The following is an 18,888-nucleotide window of genomic DNA, read 5'->3' on the forward strand; positions in this document are numbered from 1 at the left end:
ATTCTGCTGGCGTCCCCTCCAATTTCTAAACATATACTGCCTTTGCCCCTGGGACTGATTTTGCTGTTGTTGAGGCTGGCTCTTTTAGTTCTGATTCTGGTATTACTGTCGTTGATTATTCTGGTAAAATCGTCCATTCTAGCGTTGGATAAAAAATTGTTGGATTTCCGTGGGTAACTGTTCCTATTCTTCGTAATATGGTTCCTCAGCTTCAACTTGCTGATCCTGAATATAGGCAACGTTTAATCCACGGTTAATCGACAGCCACTTACTCATATTAAGGTCCGCATTTTTCGGCTTATTCTTATTCCTAGTTTCTATGCGAAGGGCTTCCTTGTAAGCCTCCTCAAGAGACTTTAGCTGCATAATATCGACTAAGTCTCCGATTTCTTTTGGGAGCCCATCAATAAAGGTTTTAATTGTGGAATTCTTTATCGGGGTCATCATAACATCGCTATATTCAACTCCAAGTTCTTCTTTCAGCGCATTCTGTGCGCAGTTTAGCAAGATATTGATACGGTCGTGAAAATCTCCAACCGAGACCCCATTCTTCATTCGCAAACTATGAATCTTCGAATCACAATAAGAGAAGTCCTTACACGGGGCAAAACGCTCCTTGAGTACTTTAATTAGTCCCTCGGATGTATTTACGGTTTTACCGTAAATGTAATCTCTCGCTGGTTCCCTTAACCCATTAACGACCAAAGAGTTAAGTTTTTGGACATATTTTTGATCGCAAAATTCATTTGTAAAACGAAACAATAAATTGATCCAGGGTACCATATCATATGTTTTTGGGTGTGCTGAATCTAAATCCGGGCTCAAAATTCAAAAATTAAGCTTACATAATTAAATATGGCCGTTTTTTTATAAAAAAATAGAGAAATTTTGAAAAAAAAAAATTTTTTGGAATTTTTTTTCTATCATAACACATGTCAATATCGAAATCTTTCTTCAACTATGAGTGCACAAAATTGTTGAACTTTAACAGAAAATATTTATATTCAAAGTTTTTTTTCCAAAATGGCGGAAAAAATGCCAAAATCTGGAAAAAAAGTGCGTTTTAGGTTACTATTTTTTTCTCAAAAACTATGAGGTTAAGGAAAAAGTTTTATATAACAAAAATATCTTATGATTTGTCAAGGAACACTCTAAAATTTTTTCAAATTTTTTGAAAGTTTTTTTAATTTTTTAAAAAATTACAGAATTGAAAATTTCGAAAAAATTTCGAAAAATTCTGGAAAAATTAGAGAGTATTCTTTGACAAATTCTAACACATTTTTGATCTTATAAATTTTTTCCGAAAGCCTATAGTTTTAGAGAAAAAAATTCTCAAATAATTGTGGAAATTCTATTCAACCGTTTCAACTTTTGGAATTTCATAAGATAAGTTGGGGTATAAACGTACCTAAGTTTAATTTATCAAGAGGTTCTAAATAAAGTATTGCGTAAGTATCTCTAAAGTGTGACTACTTTCAGTTTATATTTATATTTTACTCTTAGCGTAACCCAGAGACAACAGCGTGGACGTAGTAAAATCATGTCTCCTTCGAGGTGCTTGTTTATAGTGAGTCCCCTTGCCTCTCGCTCTATGGGGTGTTTGTTATAGTGAGTCCCCTTGCCTCTTACTTCTCGGGGTGCTTTTTTATAGTGAGTCCCCTCGCCTCTCATTCTACGAGGTGCTTTTTATAGTAAGTTCCCTGGTCTCTCACTGTAATCAGACATGCTTTGCTTTCATGCACGCACTGCAAAAAAACAAATTGCACTTCTCACAGTACACATATTATTATATATTATTATTTTTATGAGCCTTTTTATGAATGACATTTTTTACTGGGACACGATTGTCTCTAACAGTTCCAGTACATTTCAATTTTAATCGGTTTAATATATAATATATTATATTATTGGACAAATGGAACACTTGTTCTGTTTCTTTCTTCGAATTGTATGCTTTTCCTTATTTTTTTCAGCATCATGAATGTAACTTTTGGCTATTGACATTGCAAATTCTTTAGTTCCAACTTTTTTTTTACTATCATCAGCAGCATTGAATATTACAACTGCATTTGTAATTGCTGTTTGGATAAGTCTAATGAAAACCACCCACGTCCACTTCTTTAAACGAATACTTGGCAACAAATTGTTACAGTGACCGTCGTGTACATCAACTCCACCCATGGACTGATTATATAGGTGAAAAGCTTGCGGAACTGGTATATCGACTTTTTTTTTTCGATCGAACTCTATCTCTTTGCTGATGATAATGGAGTGACCCCTGCAGCTGTAGATAGTATTAATACTGGCTTTGAATCCATAACCGTGATGTAATTTATTCCAGAGTTTTTTTCATGCTTTACTGCATATGTTCCACGTGGAGCCTTTTTATGAATGACATTTTTTACTGGGACACGATTGTCTCTAACAGTTCCAGTACATTTCAATTTTAATCGGTTTAAATGCACAACAAGATCTAAATTTGTAAAGTAATTGTCAAAATAAAGATGATAAAGAGGAATTTTTGCATCAGAAGTCAATTCAAAAAAAGGCTTCAATAAATGTAAAACCACGCGAGATCCTAAAGCGCATTTAGATAACTTATCTCCTATTACAGAGTTATTTCCACAGTATAAATCTATATTGAATAAGTATCCATTAGCAGCGCACAAACCCCAAAATTTAAGACCGAATCGTGTAGGTTTTCCTCGTATAAACTGTTTCAAATACGCTCTAGCATACGATTTAGCCATCATTTCATCCACTGATAAAGCTGATTTCCAAAAGCCAAACTTCAGAATATTCTTTTGAAACAGTTTCAACAAAGCACGAACTCGCCAAGCCTTATCTTGTGGATCTTTATCTTTGGCCTTTGAGTATTTCAATTTAGACTTTATCATTTCAAAATGAGATCGTGACATTGCTGAAGAAATTTTTTCACAAGATAAAAAAGGGTCAGTTGACCAATAATCTCTTTGAGATTTTCGTTTATTGAATGAACTTGTTATAATGATTCCGATGAATGTATTTAGATCAACTAATGATAAGTCAAAATAATTTTCCTTACATGCATCGATAATATAATTTTTCATTTCAATAGAAAAAAAATTTTCAAACAGTTCTCTTGGATCACATTTTCTAATTTTTTCTTTTGTAGATCTAGGAAATAATATTTTATCTTCAATTATATCAGAATATATATTTCACCATCTACCCAATCAAATTTATGATCTTTTTCAAGCTTAGCTTGATCAGCTTGATAACTTTTTGAAACTCTCTTGTAAGTAGCTTTCGGTATTTTTCATCACGGTAATTATCTGAATCACAATCTGAATCATTTTCAGAACCTGACGAACCACAATATTCTGCATCTGGTATCATGCAATTTTCATCATCGTCTGTGGTGCATGATTCAGGTTCACTTCCAGATTCAGAAGAAACAGCACTTCTCGATCTTTTTCGAGGCATTGCTAGTATAAACACGAAAGTGTTAAGAAAATCTCCTAATTTCAAAGGATGAATTTGAATAACTTTTGAGTTGAAAAACTACGTTATGTTTATCGACTTCAATCGATCTGCCCAAATAGCTTTTGGTAAAACTTTTCTAAGAGAAGAGATGGGCTACGCTGAGAGTAAAATCTAAATATAAATTTTATGAGCACTCAGGTAATACTTAGGTAATACGATTTTTTCCTCCAACCTCATGGAGAATGGAAATCCCGTACATCTTATCTTATGAAATTCCAAAAGTTGAAACGGTTGAATAGAATTTTCACAATTGTTTGAGAATTTTATTCTCTAAAACTATAGGCTTTCGGGAAAAATTTATAAGATCAAAAATGTCTTAGAATTAGTCAAAGAATACTCTCTAATTTTTCCAGAATTTTTTGAAATTTTATTGAAATTTTCAATACTGTAATTTTTTAAAAAATTAAAAAAAATTTTCAAAAAATTTGAAAAAATTTTAGTGTTCCTTGACAAATCATAAGACATTTTTGTTATATAAAACTTTTTCCTTAACCTCATAGTTTTTGAGAAAAAAATAGTAACCTAAAACGCATTTTTTTTCCAGATTTTGGCATTTTTTCCGCCATTTTGGAAAAAAAACTTTGAATATAAAAATTTTCTGTTAAAGTTCAACAATTTTGTGCACTCATGGTTGAAGAAAGATTTCGATATTAACATGTGTTATGGTAGAAAAAAAATTCCAAAAAAATTTTTTTTTTTTCAAAATTTCCCTATTTTTTTTTATAAAAAAACGGCCATATTTAATTATGTAAGCAACATTTTTGAATTTTGAGCCCGGATTTAGATTCAGCACACTCAAAAACATATGGTATGGTACCCTGGATCAATTTATTATTTCGTTTTACAAATGAATTTTGCGATCAAAAATATGTCCAAAAACTGACCTCTTTGGTCGTTAATGGGTTAAGGGAACCAGCGAGAGATTACATTTACGGTAAAACCGTAAATACATCCGAGGGACTAATTAAAGTACTCAAGGAGCGTTTTGCCCCGTGTAAGGACTTCTCTTATTGTGATTCGAAGATTCATAGTTTGCGAATGAAGAATGGGGTCTCGGTTGGAGATTTTCACGACCGTATCAATATCTTGCTAAACTGCGCACAGAATGCGCTGAAAGAAGAACTTGGAGTTGAATATAGCGATGTTATGATGACCCCGATAAAGAATTCCACAATTAAAACCTTTATTGATGGGCTCCCAAAAGAAATCGGAGACTTAGTCGATATTATGCAGCTAAAGTCTCTTGAGGAGGCTTACAAGGAAGCCCTTCGCATAGAAACTACGGACTGATTCGCGACGCGCGACAGCCGAACAACGTATAATTCACCTACTGTTATTTTTGAGAAACCACTTCTGTCATTGAATAAATAAATAATTAACTAAATCGAGTGTTCGTGCATCATTACCGACCGACCTCATATATACTTTATCAAGATAAAGCTAAATAGCCAACTTAACTCGAGATAATAACCCAGGTAAGTTCCTGTCACTATAATATTTACTAATAAATGAATGATCATATATATTTTAAAAATACACGTCACGGCTACGTAGTCGCGACATAACAAAAAAACCGCACGTTCCCACCGAGTCGCGCACACGAATACTGCTGATTATACTATGTCCGAACGGAAGTCTCGGGTCCGAAATATTATTTGACAAAATAAAAAAATATTACAATGAAGCGTCACGTAACATCCCTCCCCCCTTAGAATCGTTGCCGTCCTCGGCAATGTATCAAGAGCCACAGGGTCTGCAATGGGTCGGTAAGGAATAAATTAGTGACTAAATTAGTAAATATACAAGGTCCTTTATTCCTAGTCCATTAGTATAATCGATAATAGCGTATAAAGAGGGGGGTGGGGGTGTGTACATGTATTTAACAAGAGAATAACCTGGTCCTAGATTGTTATCCGTGCTAAATCATCTGAGATGGCCTGCGCCGTATTGTTGGTCCTTGCTGCTGATTCTGGGGGCCCAGCGAGGTCGACTAATGTCTGTTCTTTTACGTTACTGACATAATTAAAATTCTTCATACTACAGCCCTTTAGGTGCTGGTCCCATTCTCTTAATTCTATGGACCTGCCGCAGAAGTAGTGTTTTCTTAAGTTACTTCCAATCTGCATATCGCAGAGTAACACGTGCTTGCCACGTTCGTTAGAGGTAATCCAGTGGCCGCAGTGATCGTGCTTTTCGTAGAGGTCCAACACGTTTTCGCCGTATTTTACGATCCTGGGGCGAATAAGTCTGGCCTTTAAATACTGGCCAAGCTTATTCGCGACCATCCTTTCTGCGTCGGAGGTATGGATAAATGCGGCGAACCCCATTAAACCGTTTCCATTCCGCATCGGGACGTACTTTATGTAATCCATAGGGCCAAACTTTAGTAAGGCCTTATTTGCCATTACTTCGGTCCAATTATAGGGTAATAATAAGTGAATCCTATTTAGGCGATTGTGTTTAGGACCAAGATTTTTTTGTTGGGGGACCAGGGCGGCACTACTCACACCGGTGTTTTGCCCATCCTCGTCATCAGATAAGATTGTTGAATAAGTGCTCGATTGCTTCCAGGGAATGAATAGGGTCCGCAAAGTAAAAGATTGTGCATCCTATGCTTTCCCTGAATTTCTCGGGAATCGCCACGTCAATCATCTTTTCTAAGGGTCCATATTGGCAAGCGAGCTACATTGCTTCCGCTTTCCTGTTCGGATCCATGTATATCATTGTAAGACCATAGTTTTCGTTAAGCATTGGCTCAACGTCATATCTGAGCCGTGGGTCCATGTTAAAGGTCTTTCTGTAAATTTTAAGTATGGTCCTTTAGAGAGATAAATGATAAAATGTAGATAAATCGGAAGAGGGATGTACTACGAGAAGCGTTAAACGGGGTTTTACAATTAGTTCACGGGTAGTAGCTACAAACATGCAATTATTCAAGGTATTATTTAATCGTCGGCGCGCGTATAACTAAGATTAACAAAAAAGACAAAGGTGATCACACTTGGTTCGAAAGAATTTCCTTTAAGCTACAAAATGTTCATATTTTTTTTTTTTTTTTTTTTTGGATAGATTTATATTTATATTTTAGTGTAATCAGCTTTCTCCCTTTTGCCCCATTTTATACATAAGTTTCTAAATATTCTCGCTCTTGGTCAATGTTTATATTTATTTCATATTCAGTTGGAGTATCAGCTTGGTCATTCGATTTCACGCGCTTGGATTCAGGATCAATCGTGGTATTGTTCGTGTTTATAATTATAAGGTTTGACGATGGTCTTCTAACTTCTGATTTTGGATAACGTTCGTTAGCCTTTTTCTCTCTTATCCTTTTCTGATGCTGCCACGTGCAAGTCTTGTCATGGTCTGCGTAAATCGTAAGCTCTATTTGTTCGTCGCATAACCAGTGGTGTTTGGTTTCGTAGTCCTGATTCCAACGCCGTTTCTGTAATTGCGCGAATTCTGCGCCATATATCGGGTCACAACTTTTTACTGCTCTGTCTGCGTCAGTCGCATTGTAGTATTGGACATATCCCAGAGCCAATGATCCAGACTTATCTTTTAATACTTTATGATACAGCAAGGGTCCGAATTCTACGAAATGCTCGAAAAAGGCTACTTCTCTTCGATTTTCTTCGATAATCCACGGTAGTCTGCAGAATAAGCGTGTGTTATCAGTTGGTCTTGGTGAAGATTTCTTAAAGACTCTGGTCCTTCCTATACGCGATGAATGTTTAGTTATTGGGTCAGGGGTACATGATTTAGTCCTCCTAGCTATTTTAGCATGTTCGATTTGATCGAATTTACATAACACAAATTTTAAGCAGTTATTGGCCCTTTTTCTTAGTGCATGAAACTCCTGAACTGGTCCGATCTGTTCCAATCTGTATAGAAGTCCATTTAATGGCAGGTGGGTAGGGTAAAGAATTTTTTTACTTTTAGGGTCCTGTACCGTATTATCGATTACTTCACTCATGTCGTGTTTTCTTCTCCCCCTTTTTTTTTCTGAAACAGATCGTGAGTTGGTCATATAAATATGTTAATAGTCATTAAGTTAATTCTGCGATTTGGGTTTGCAGTGCAAGGGTATTGTCGTGTCGCTTTTGGGGGTTAGGTTTCGGTGTAGATGATGCTTTTGATTTTGTTTCGTTTTGGTCCAATGAATTGTCGCTTAACGTATGAACAATAGATTGTCTTGGTTCATTCGTCCGTTTAGAATTCTTCCTAGTCCTAGTCATTTTTAGACTTTGGAAAATCGATGTGGTTCTTGCTATAGAGTCTCGGTTAGATTTACGAGCGTCGGGTGATTTGTGAGTTTTGGTGCTATGCGAGGTCCATGTGCAGTTAGTGCACCATCTATACGCAAGTGCAATTAGTAACATTATCATAATAATATTGATACTTAGTCCTCCGTAGATCTGTCCGGATTGATAGGTAGTAATTTTATTGTGTTGACTTATAGTTTCTGCCTTCTCCATAATATCATTTAAGGCTTTTTCCTGGCTAGTCCACATTCCGGATTGCGGGACCCATTTTTCTAATTTTATATCTGAATCGAATAAGTGATGTACGGTAGGGTATAGAGTCGTTAAGTTGAGGTTCAAATCTGGTTTATATAGATAAATGTTCGTGTCATTCCTTTTTGCTTCTGTTAACAGAGTCGCGTCACTCGAGTATCCAATACAGCCTGGGGCGATTTTGAGTATCCCTAGCCCTTGTATGTGGATCATCTGGTCCATTCGGTCCGGACAAGCGATTCGTATAGTGTCCAGTTGATGAGCAGAGAAAATCCACGATCCGTCCATCGAAATATAATTCCATTGTGTCGTTTCCTGACTTTTCAGTACTATATCACAATGGTACAATTCATGGGCGGATGGTTGTATTAGCATTCCTAATTCACAGTTCTTATGCAGATTAACATCTAGAAGGGGTCCTTTTACTGAGCATACAAAGGTGTAGTGAGTTCGAGTGCAATCTAATAGAGATTGATGGTCCATTTGCATAGACTGTTTTTGGTCTGAGCTCAAGGCTAAGTAAGGGTAATTATATTTTATGTATGCTGACCCTTTTTTTAGAGATCGATAATTGTGGTACTAATATAAAATGCATTCTATATAAATTATAGTAATCTCTGTCCACAAGGGGCAAGTGCACTACTATATATGTCCTTCCTTCGCGATGCGATGCATCGATTTTCGAAATTCTAACTATTTCTTCCACTCTGAGATGCTCCGTTGGGATAGGAAAATCAAGGTCCGTTACCGTATGTTTGATATCATTAACTATTTGGTGCAGCACATCAGTGCTTATTAAATCTGGGTGCACTTTTCCTTCTTTTAATGCGCGGAGAATTTCTAGAAATCTTTCTGAACCTTTAATGAAATAATCTAATCTAGATTCCAACATTCTTCCAAAAGATTGTACAGAAATCATATATTCTAAGCGTGCGTTTTCATTTTCTAATTTTTCAAATTTTTGCTGCATCTGGGTTCCAAGCTGGAAGATTTTGTCACCATGTATGTCTATCATCTTGAATAATTTGTTTATTCCCGTGGTAATAATGTGTGTCCTTTTGTTAAAGAGGTTGATTAACGATTTCTGGTCTTGGTATAATTGATCGATGTTCGCGTCTATTTTATTCGTTTCATCCACAGTTACCAATCCAAACAAACTGTGGCTTAAACTTCCTATCCCTCCAAATGGTATTAATCTTTTGTTCCTGATGCTTCCGGGCCCCCGAACTCTGGGTGGCTGGATGTTTCCCATGTTTCCGATTGATTCAGTAATTTCCGTTTGTAGCTGTTGAAGCGTGAGCTCTTTTATATCCAAAATATCTTTATTTAACAGGTTGTTACACGTAATTCCATCTAGGTGTTTGGTGCAATTCCCAAGCAATATATGAAAGTCATGTATTATGGTGGTCCTTGCCAAGAAGTACTTCGTATCAACCGTAAGGTATACTTTCCAATCTGCTCTTTTTATTCTTATGGGGTCCAATCTTTCATAATATAATCCTGGATTTTGGCTCAAATTTTCTATCGTGTAAGCTTGGGGGTCCGTAACAGATAATGCGAGTAAAGAGCATAGGAGAAGAAGGAGAAAGTTTTGCATGTTGGAAAGGAAGAACTTTTTTTCTGTAAGGTACGAGATAGTAAGTGTAGATTTATGGCCTTAAAAGGTAGAATTTAAATAGCATATAGTCAATGTTTCAATTTTAGCTTATCCACGTGCTTGCGTACTTTCTTTCCATTCGGAAATTCTAATAAAATATTTTTTCGATTTAAAATTTCGATGATTTTCAAAGGTCGTTTGTAGTAACTATCGGCCTTTCCTATTCGTGGTTCGTTTAGGACCCATGCATAGTCTCCTACCTTCCCATTGAATGCGTTAGAATGTTTGTCATACCGCCCTTTTGATTTGATTTTCTCACGTATTTGATTTTCGCCGGCCGCTATCTTTAATTCGGTAAGACGTAAAACAAGATCTTTCAAATATTGGTTATACGTTCGTAATTTTTCTTCTCGCGGTATTTTCATTGGGAACCTAGCAATTCGTCCATATACTAATTCGAACGGGGTATAACCGGTCACTTTATGGATACTAGTATTATATGTGAAAACCGCGAACGGTGTCAAGCGGTCCCAGTCGTCAAAGCGCTCTGAATATATACGTATAAAGCCTATCAAGGGTGCATGGCTCCTTTCGAGTGACCCATTGGTCTGAGGCCTATAACCGGAAGTGGTTAAATGATGGATTTTGAATAGATGTAGAAGTGATTCTACAATTTCCGACAAGAAACTGGTACCACGATCTGACAATATTGCTCTAGGGGCACCGAATTGGCATATTAGGTGTCTGGCTAGCGCGTCAGCAATAGTGGTTGCTTTGAGGTCCTTTATCGGTATTACAATTAAGTATTTAGTTAAATTACATTGCATCGTTAGCAGGTGGGAGTTTCTACCAGGGGTGGTCCGGAGCTTTCCTACAGTATCAATTGACACTTTATCAAACGCCTCTATCGGCGTATCTGTAATTAACATTGGCTCTTTTGTTTTATGCCGGTCAATTTTTTTCTCGAGGCATTTCGGGCAACTTCTGACGTAATCCAGCACATCATTGCGTAGTCCAGCCCAATGATACCGGGCCCTTATCTTTTGATAAGTTTGATTGACTCTCTTATGTCCTCCAATAAGACTATCATGTAGAGTTCGGATAATCTCTTTTCTTTCGTCCTCTGGGGGTATAATTGATTTACCGTAGCAAATTGTAACCTTTACAGGACTGTTTTCGAATACTCTTATTAATATTTCGGTTAATAGTCCGGGCCCTAGGTCATCAGAATAATCTCCTCTCCGAGCTATACGAAAACCGTTCAGTTTTTTCTGCAGGAGCAATTTTTTTAAGTTTATTAACCCTATTTTAATGGCTTCTATACTAGTGGAGTCGTGGTACTTATCCTTAACGACGATTGAGAAGATGTATTTATTTTTGTACTCGGTCGTTAGAATCTGTCCAATTTTTGGCTTTTGATTCTTCATGTTCCGTAAGTCTATCGCTCCAATTTCCTCTAATAGCTTGGAGACAGAGGTTTTATTGTCACAATTCCGTGAAATAAAATGAACAATGTTATCCCTCTTATAAGTCAAACACTGTTGGCTTGTGCTGACATTATTTTGAAGAATATAATTCGCAGGTCCCAACGTTTGGTCACCGCTAGTACCCTCGCTACTAGAAGTCGGATTTCGATAATTTTCGGGTCTTTTATATTGATTTAATGGTCCCAAGGGTGGGGGTACCATGAGAAACAATTCATCCTCTACGGGTGCTTGTGAAAAATGTAATTTTACCGGCGTTTCATCTTTCGTAGCCGATTCCTCAGTGATAGCGTTTAGTCCCTTGAAACTCACTATGGGGCGTCGCCCCTGAGTCATGGGTGTACTTTTGGCAGTTGGTGCTCCTACCTTTATGCTCGGAGTCACTGAAATTTCTCTATGACGCGCCACTTCCGTCATGTCGTCACGGTTCTCTCTGTTGATTTCGCTTGAATACTCTGCGTGTTGCCTCTGGTTTTCACGTGACGCGTCATTTTCATCGCTATCACTACTCTGTTCAATTTGAGAGGCAACGACCCTTTGAGATTTTTCCACCAATTTTTTTATTCGTCCAGCCATTTCTTCATTAGTCTCATTTTCGTCGTCGTATGGGTCGAATTCCCATAGTGTTTCCTGTATTTCCGGAAACGGTTCGTCACCGTCTGAAAAATGGGAAGGCATCTCTATGGTTTTGTTATCTTGGGCTAGACCCAAATCGTCCCAAAAGTACGATACGTTCTCCAAGCTCCTATGTCGGCGTAGACTGGCTTCGAATTTCTCTGCCGATGTCCAGACTTCGTCTGCTGTCAGACTGGTGGTTGGGCCCTTCTCTAATCCATCGTGGTCCCCTTGACCTGCGCCGTTTGCGTTTTCCTCGGAGGTTTCATCCTCAGTTTCCTCAGAACTCGTGCTAGTTTGGGGTCCAGTGATCGGTATTTCAATTGACTCTTCGGTTGTTTCAGATAGAGCTCCCTCAGTCGTCGTACCGCTAGCCTTATTTGTCTTCAGACCCTTCATTTCAGATTCTTGATCCTCACTCGCTTCTATTTCCATTTCTTTACCTCTTCTTAGTCCGCTATATCGCGGGTCCTCTATGGGAGGCCGGTTGTCTGTACTGTCATGAGCTTCTTTTGCGTCCCTATCCTCTACACCAGTAGAGGATATTACAGAACGTCTCGAGGAACTGGGCCGTAGTTTGCTCATATCCGCCTCAGAGTCCGACATAATCGAACTTTGACTCTCTCGGTCCAATCGATTTAAAATTTCTTGCACGCGCCAATGTAATTTAGGACGGCCCGACTTTTGTTTCTCGTCCTCATTCGCATTTTCATTTACAACTATTTCTATTTCGGAAGTATTTGCCACGGACTCATAGTTTTGGTTGGTCAGTTGTTTTTTCTGTTGGATCTCCTTGGTGGGTTCTGTACTTGACTCGTCTGTGGGAAGTTCCGCTTCGTAATTCTTTAGCTCTTGGACTCTTTCCGATCGCATCTTTTCTTTATCGGCTGGCGCCCAGGTTTTCTCGTGTATTTCAGTATCGATAGCATTTGGGCCAGCATTCTTAGTATCTTTCGAGGTCGTAGCCTTTTACTTCTGGTTCTTTCTGCTACGGTGCTATGATCCAGCTGCGGTCTTCCTTTATTCGTTTTGGCCCCTACTGGCCTGCCTTTTGGTCTAGGTTCGCTGGATATGGTGTGCGCTCTTCTTCGTATTGCTACCGGTTGTTCTGGATCTTCTTCGGTCTGTTCTTTAGTGACTTTCCTTTTACTCACTTTATTTCTCAGCATCATTACTTGAATTTTCGGTATGTTTTCATTCAGTTCCTTCTCTTTTTGTTCCTTTTCATCCAAGTATTCTTGTAAATTTACCGGGTTCCTTGACAGTGCATCGGCATTACAGTTCAATTTTCCCGCCTTATACTTAAAGGTGTATTGGTAATCCGTGAACTTGAACATCCATCTCATAAGGCGTTGTCCAGGGTCCTTGCGCGTATGCATATAGTTCAAAGGTTCATGGTCACAGACTAGCGTGAATTTGTTGCATAAGAGATACATGCAATACAAGTCGGGACCACTCGGAGCTAAAAACGGTCTAACACGTGCCCGTTTTGAAGAGACATCAAAACTGGCACGTAACAACCTCTAAGTTAATTTTGTTAATATTTGCAAGATAATTAAAAAGCACGAGGAATACACTCGAAGAGGATGAAAGAAAAGAGAAAAAAAAAACTCAGTCAGCAAAAGAAATTCGAGGGTGTTCAAATTTCCCGCTGACTTCAGAGAAATCAAACGCGTGAGAAAGAGCGAAAATTTCTTCCTCGCCAAAGCTCAAGTTATACGGCGGAGGAAACGCTTCGGGTTTCAACTCCACGTGCCGTTCCAAAAAATTCCAGAGCCAACACGTTTATATATATATAAAAAAAATACGTATCAATAAAATTAAGAAAGGACACAATGATTTATCGGCAACTAATCGAAGGCACGAAACCACGCTCTGCTACCATTTGTTACGTGACAGTTTTGATGTTTTTTTCAAAACGACCACGTGTTAGACCGTTTTAGCTCCGAGTGGTCCTGATTCGGGCGAATTGAACCTTCGGTACGGTACCCCGACCGTCTCAGCGAATGGATCGCGTTTTTGCCGACAATGTCCGAAATTCGTCCACGCGAGGGAAAATCTATTTAAATTATTAAAATTGATTATTAAAATGAAAATACACGGGTAACATAAGATAGATTTATATATATTTAGATACATAAGATAACATGTCTAGTATTGATACCTCTATCGCGTTACTATCTAATTTACGATTTATTAAATAAATATTCTAAAATACGCGGTCGGTCGTCGTTACACACCCGATCCCGGTACGCAAACAAATGGATTCACCGAAAGAGGAACACTGAATATAGTAAGTAGTTATCGAAATAAAGAGAGAGAAAACAAGGAAGACATTTCGCTTTATCGAGAATAGAGCGTGGAAGTACTCACTCTGTTGTTTTGGTCCTTTTTTTGGTTTATATAAGTCTGATTTGTGGTGTTAGCTTTATTATTTGAATTCAAAACACGATAATTAATGGCAAACTCTTTTCTCTCTTGTGCTCGGAGACTTAAATCAAGTCGATTTAATTAATACTCTGGCGAAAATAGCGTCCGTACTTTAGAACCGACTAATCGCAACTACCCGCGCGCCTGCCTCCCTACCGCAGCCTACTGTCCCTCTCTCCTTCCTATTTTTCGTCTCCTTCTCATTGCTTTGTCTCTGCTGCAAAGGCTCAACAAGCGCGCACACGTGCGCTGCTGACTTCAGCAGCTTATCGCTGAAGTCTTGGCCTTGACGCTTTTACTATGTGTCGAGACTTTGTTTTAGTCACTGCTCAATTTCTGTCACATAACAGAATACAACCCATATTGGTAAAAATAATAAAAAAATACTTGTTTTTAAATAACAAATAATATTTAGTTTGTTTCACCGAGAAATTCAAAATAGTGTCCGAGAAATGTAGAAGAAACGGTTTTTGGGGGTGAACTTTAGAATTGGTTATCACCTATTAAATCGCTCAATTAACATAAACAAACAGACGCCGATCAACTATTTTTCGATGTACTACAACATAACGAAAAATAAAGAAAATCGGTGAGGTACATCTAAGGTTGTTTCCTTATAAGACGATCCTATTAGTTGAAAACTGCCTATCTCCAGGTATAACAACATCACTTTTTACTCGAACATTTCAGCCACGCAGCACCTGAGAATACCAGAACTTGATAAGTGGCTCAAGTAAGGTCAGCATTGCGAGCCATCATTCTCCGTTTCTTGCGTGTAAAATTTTGGTTCATTTTAATCGTTGTTTGAATGTCTTGTGGGGAGAAGTTAATTATTTTCTCAGTGATTTGAATTCATTATATCAACTGCTATCTTGTTATTCTAAAATCTACGAATAAACATTTGTAAAAAAGACTAAGATGATACGAACTAAACGAATAACAGTCGTTTTATTAACCGACAATGAAATAATATGTATACAGAATTTATTTTACAGCTATTCCTTCTGACCGTAGCGTAATCCTAGTTTTCAATCGTTTCAAAATACACTTACTTTCCTATTTAATTTTCGTCAAATAATATGCTTTATTTAAAACATTTTTACAATATGTAGGTTTATTTTTGACATCAATTTTTAAGTCCAGGAATGATAAGGGCATAAAAAGTAAGAAAACTAAATAACTAATTGAATAAATGAGCAACGATTTTTAAAATGTTATACATTTTTGTAATCACATATTCAAAAATCTATATAAATATTGTATTCTAATTATAATTAATATTATGAATGCATATAGGATTTTAGTATACATACTTAGCATAGCTGGAGAAATGTCGAGCCCAATCCAATGGTGACCTTCTTTATTTAATACACTTCCGCTCATACCTGTTCCACATCCGATATCTAATAGCAAACATTTATTGTTTTTTGGTAATGACAATAATTCCACAGCTCGCTCGGACATCTGTATTTGAATTTTCATAATTCTAGAACTAGAAAAATGTTAAGAAAATTAGTTTTATCTATCTAAATAAAATACTCAATCACCCTTAGGAATAAATGTATTACAACAAAGATAACAATTTTTGCTAGTGTACTTGATAAAAAATTATTTACTATTGCTTATGAATTAATCCATTAGTTATCATAGCTGTTCACGAAAGTAATTCAATACTTACTCGAATAAATATGACTAATTAAGCAAAATATTAAATTTTTCAAATAGAATTAATCAATGTATTAGTAGATTCACTTGCTCTGAGCATTACATTTTTTAAAAACCATGCTCATACGTATTTCTTTGCTTCTTCAGTTACGTACAACGGAAGATACGATCAAATAAATGTGACATATCTTGAAATATATGACAGTTTCGAAAGAAGATTACAGCTATACTTTTTCAAAACTCTCGCAATGAAGTTAACTGGGACAATTTTCAGCAATGAAAAAATAGAGAAAAAAATGATTTCTAGATCATATTTTGATATCAGAACTTATTTTAAAATGTTATATATAATTATATATTAGATATAATTATGAACGTTGTAACGTTTCAACAATTATACGTTACAATGAATTGTTAGAACTCTAAGATACATTTGCAAATTAAATTTCGAAGAGCAAGCAAGAAGTTGTTAACACAGAATAATATACGAGGTGTGTTCAAAAAGTAAGATGACTTTGTATTTTTAAGAAAAAATTATTTATTAATATTTATGTTGTCCCCTTCAAAGTAATCCCCCTCAGATACAATACACTTATACCAACGGTTTTTCCAATCCTCAAAGCACTTCTCATAAGCACTTTTCGGTATAGCCTTGAGCTCTTCCAGCGATGCAGTCTTTATCTCTTCAATCGTTGCAAATCTCAGTCCTTTCATAGGTCTCTTTAGTTTTGAGAACAAGAAAAAGTCACAAGGGGCCAAATCCGGTGAATGTGGTGGCTGAGGCATGATTGTGGTGTTCTTTTTGACCAAAAAATCTCTCACAAGCAAAGATGAGTGAGCAGGGGCATATCGTGATGCAAAAGCCATGAATTGTTTTTCCACAATTCTGGGCGTTTTCTTCGTATTGCTTCTCGCAAACGGCGCATAACTTCAAGATAATACTGTTTATTGACCGTACGTCCATATGGTAAGAACTCCTGATGCAGGACACCATGGTAATCGAAGAAAACAGTGAGCAAAACTTTGACATTTGATCGAACTTGGCGTGCTTTTTTCGGTCTTGACTCATCTGGGCTCTTCCATTGAGACGATTGAACTTTGGTTTCGATATCATAACCATTTACCCATGATTCGTCACCAGTTAAGACCTTTTTGAGTAAATCTGGGTCGTCATTGACGTCATTCAACAGTTCTTGAGCGATGCTCATGCGACGGTTCTTTTGGTCAAAATTTAGCAATTTCGGAACAAACTTCGCTGACACACGTCACATGCCCAAAACGTTAGAAAAAATTTCATGACACGAGCCAAGCGATATATCAACATCCTCAGCAACTTCTCTGATAGTGATTTGACGATTTACCAGAACAATTTTCTTCACCGCTTGAACGTTTTCATCAGTTGTTGACGTGCTTGGGCGTCCAGAGCGAGGCTCGTCATTGGCATCTTCCCGACTATCTTGGATCAGTTTGTACCACTTGTAAACATTTTTTTTACTTAGAACAGTTTCACCGTATGCCACCGTCAATATTTCAAGTATTTCGGAGCACTTTATTGTATTTTTTACACAAAATTTGATGCAAATCCTTTGATCCATATTTTTCGATAACAAGAAATCGCCGAGCACGCAAAACACTTATAACCTTTACGCCTCTCACAACCAAACAAAAAATTTTATACACTTGAAACTTGGTACAGATGTTAAGGAAAAGTGTACCAACATAACAAAACAAAAAAAATCGATAATCGAAAGTACGTTGCCCGTGAAATTTGAAAAGTCACCTTACTTTTTGAACACACCTCGTATAATCAAAGTACAGTAAGTGAAAAGTTTGTGATATAAAAAATTGAATTAAAACTACTGAAGTTTACAATACAAATCACTTCTCGGGGAAAAATTGCCTTACGAAGTTATGAACAAATAAAATTAATTAAATGAATAGGACAAAATTTACAATTAAATCATAAAGATTTTTTTCATCAAAAAATTATTTATGATATACAGAACATTATATAAAATCAAGTTTGCCAATTTCACAGATAGAATTTGAATTATAATACAAGCACACAAAATAAAAAAGTGTTATTCTCGGGCAGGAAATAGTACGTATTTTTATTTTCAGGGTCACTGAATCTATATCCGCTGACCATGTGATGTTCGTATTACCTTTTATTTATATTATTGTTCGTACTCTCGTGATCTGTCGCGTTCATGAGTAAGAATTTGTTTCGTTCTTCAAAATGTTTCTAATTATTACTTTGAAATGAAACAATAAATAATATATATGATTATATAAGTGAGATTTTAAGAAAAGATAGTCTTTACCCTAGTTTCTTATGGTGCGAAGTGTCCCATAGGCAGAGCTTAAGTCTTTCTTATAAAAGGATGTAATTCAGCCCAAGTTTCTCATAGCGCGAAGTGTTCCGTGAGTCGATCAGAAATTACAATAGGAAAAAGAGAGGATTTGCTCAGTTAATCACTTGAGAGAAAGAACTTAGGTATCAGCCAAGTTTATTCAATCTCATGCGCTCACTTTGCAAGGCTAGGAGTGAATGCTAGCCTGTGCAAAAACCAGCGTATTTATACACAGATTTTTCTGCCTATTTTCGTAGGACAACTATTTTCGAGTTGTTTACGCAATTATGCGAAATCATTTTTCCAAATTTACAAGAGAATAAACAGTAATAATGAAATTTTAAAACATGTCAACTTTACAGAATTAGATATTGATTATTTTAGTATAATTTATTATTATCGCAAAAATTATCGTTAAAAGTTATTAACTAATAAAGTTAATTAAAGTGATAGCAGAATATTTATAATAAAACAATATATATAATAGAATTTTACACAGATTAATAGTTTATCACTAGTACAAGTAATTTCTTAAAAGAAATACTTCTGTAAATTAGTTAATAACATTTGAATTATAATAAATTTTCCTATTTGTAACGGTTTTTTATAAAATCTTATAATGCAAATAATATATATTCGTTAATTACGTGGGGGGGGGGGGGGGGGGTCAATAAGTCTTTACAAAAAGAAGGAAAAAAAGTTGT

At 36.5% G+C, this 18,888-nt stretch overlaps 1 protein-coding gene across 1 annotated transcript in view; it reads right to left on the reverse strand.

Moving 5' to 3' along the window:
- LOC131665444 (probable 18S rRNA (guanine-N(7))-methyltransferase) overlaps positions 1-18,888 on the reverse strand; it is a 162,849-nt gene that overhangs the window by 119,799 nt on the left and 24,162 nt on the right. Inside the window, 1 exon segment of the mRNA XM_058937324.1 lies at positions 15,479-15,657. Within this exon segment, the coding sequence (XP_058793307.1) occupies positions 15,479-15,647 (169 nt within the window). The 5' untranslated portion in view covers positions 15,648-15,657.

The sequence above is a fragment of the Phymastichus coffea genome, unplaced genomic scaffold (assembly GCF_024137745.1).
Source record: "Phymastichus coffea isolate CEN01 unplaced genomic scaffold, Cenicafe_Pcof_1.1 PCOF00051, whole genome shotgun sequence".
NCBI lineage: Eukaryota > Metazoa > Arthropoda > Insecta > Hymenoptera > Eulophidae > Phymastichus > Phymastichus coffea.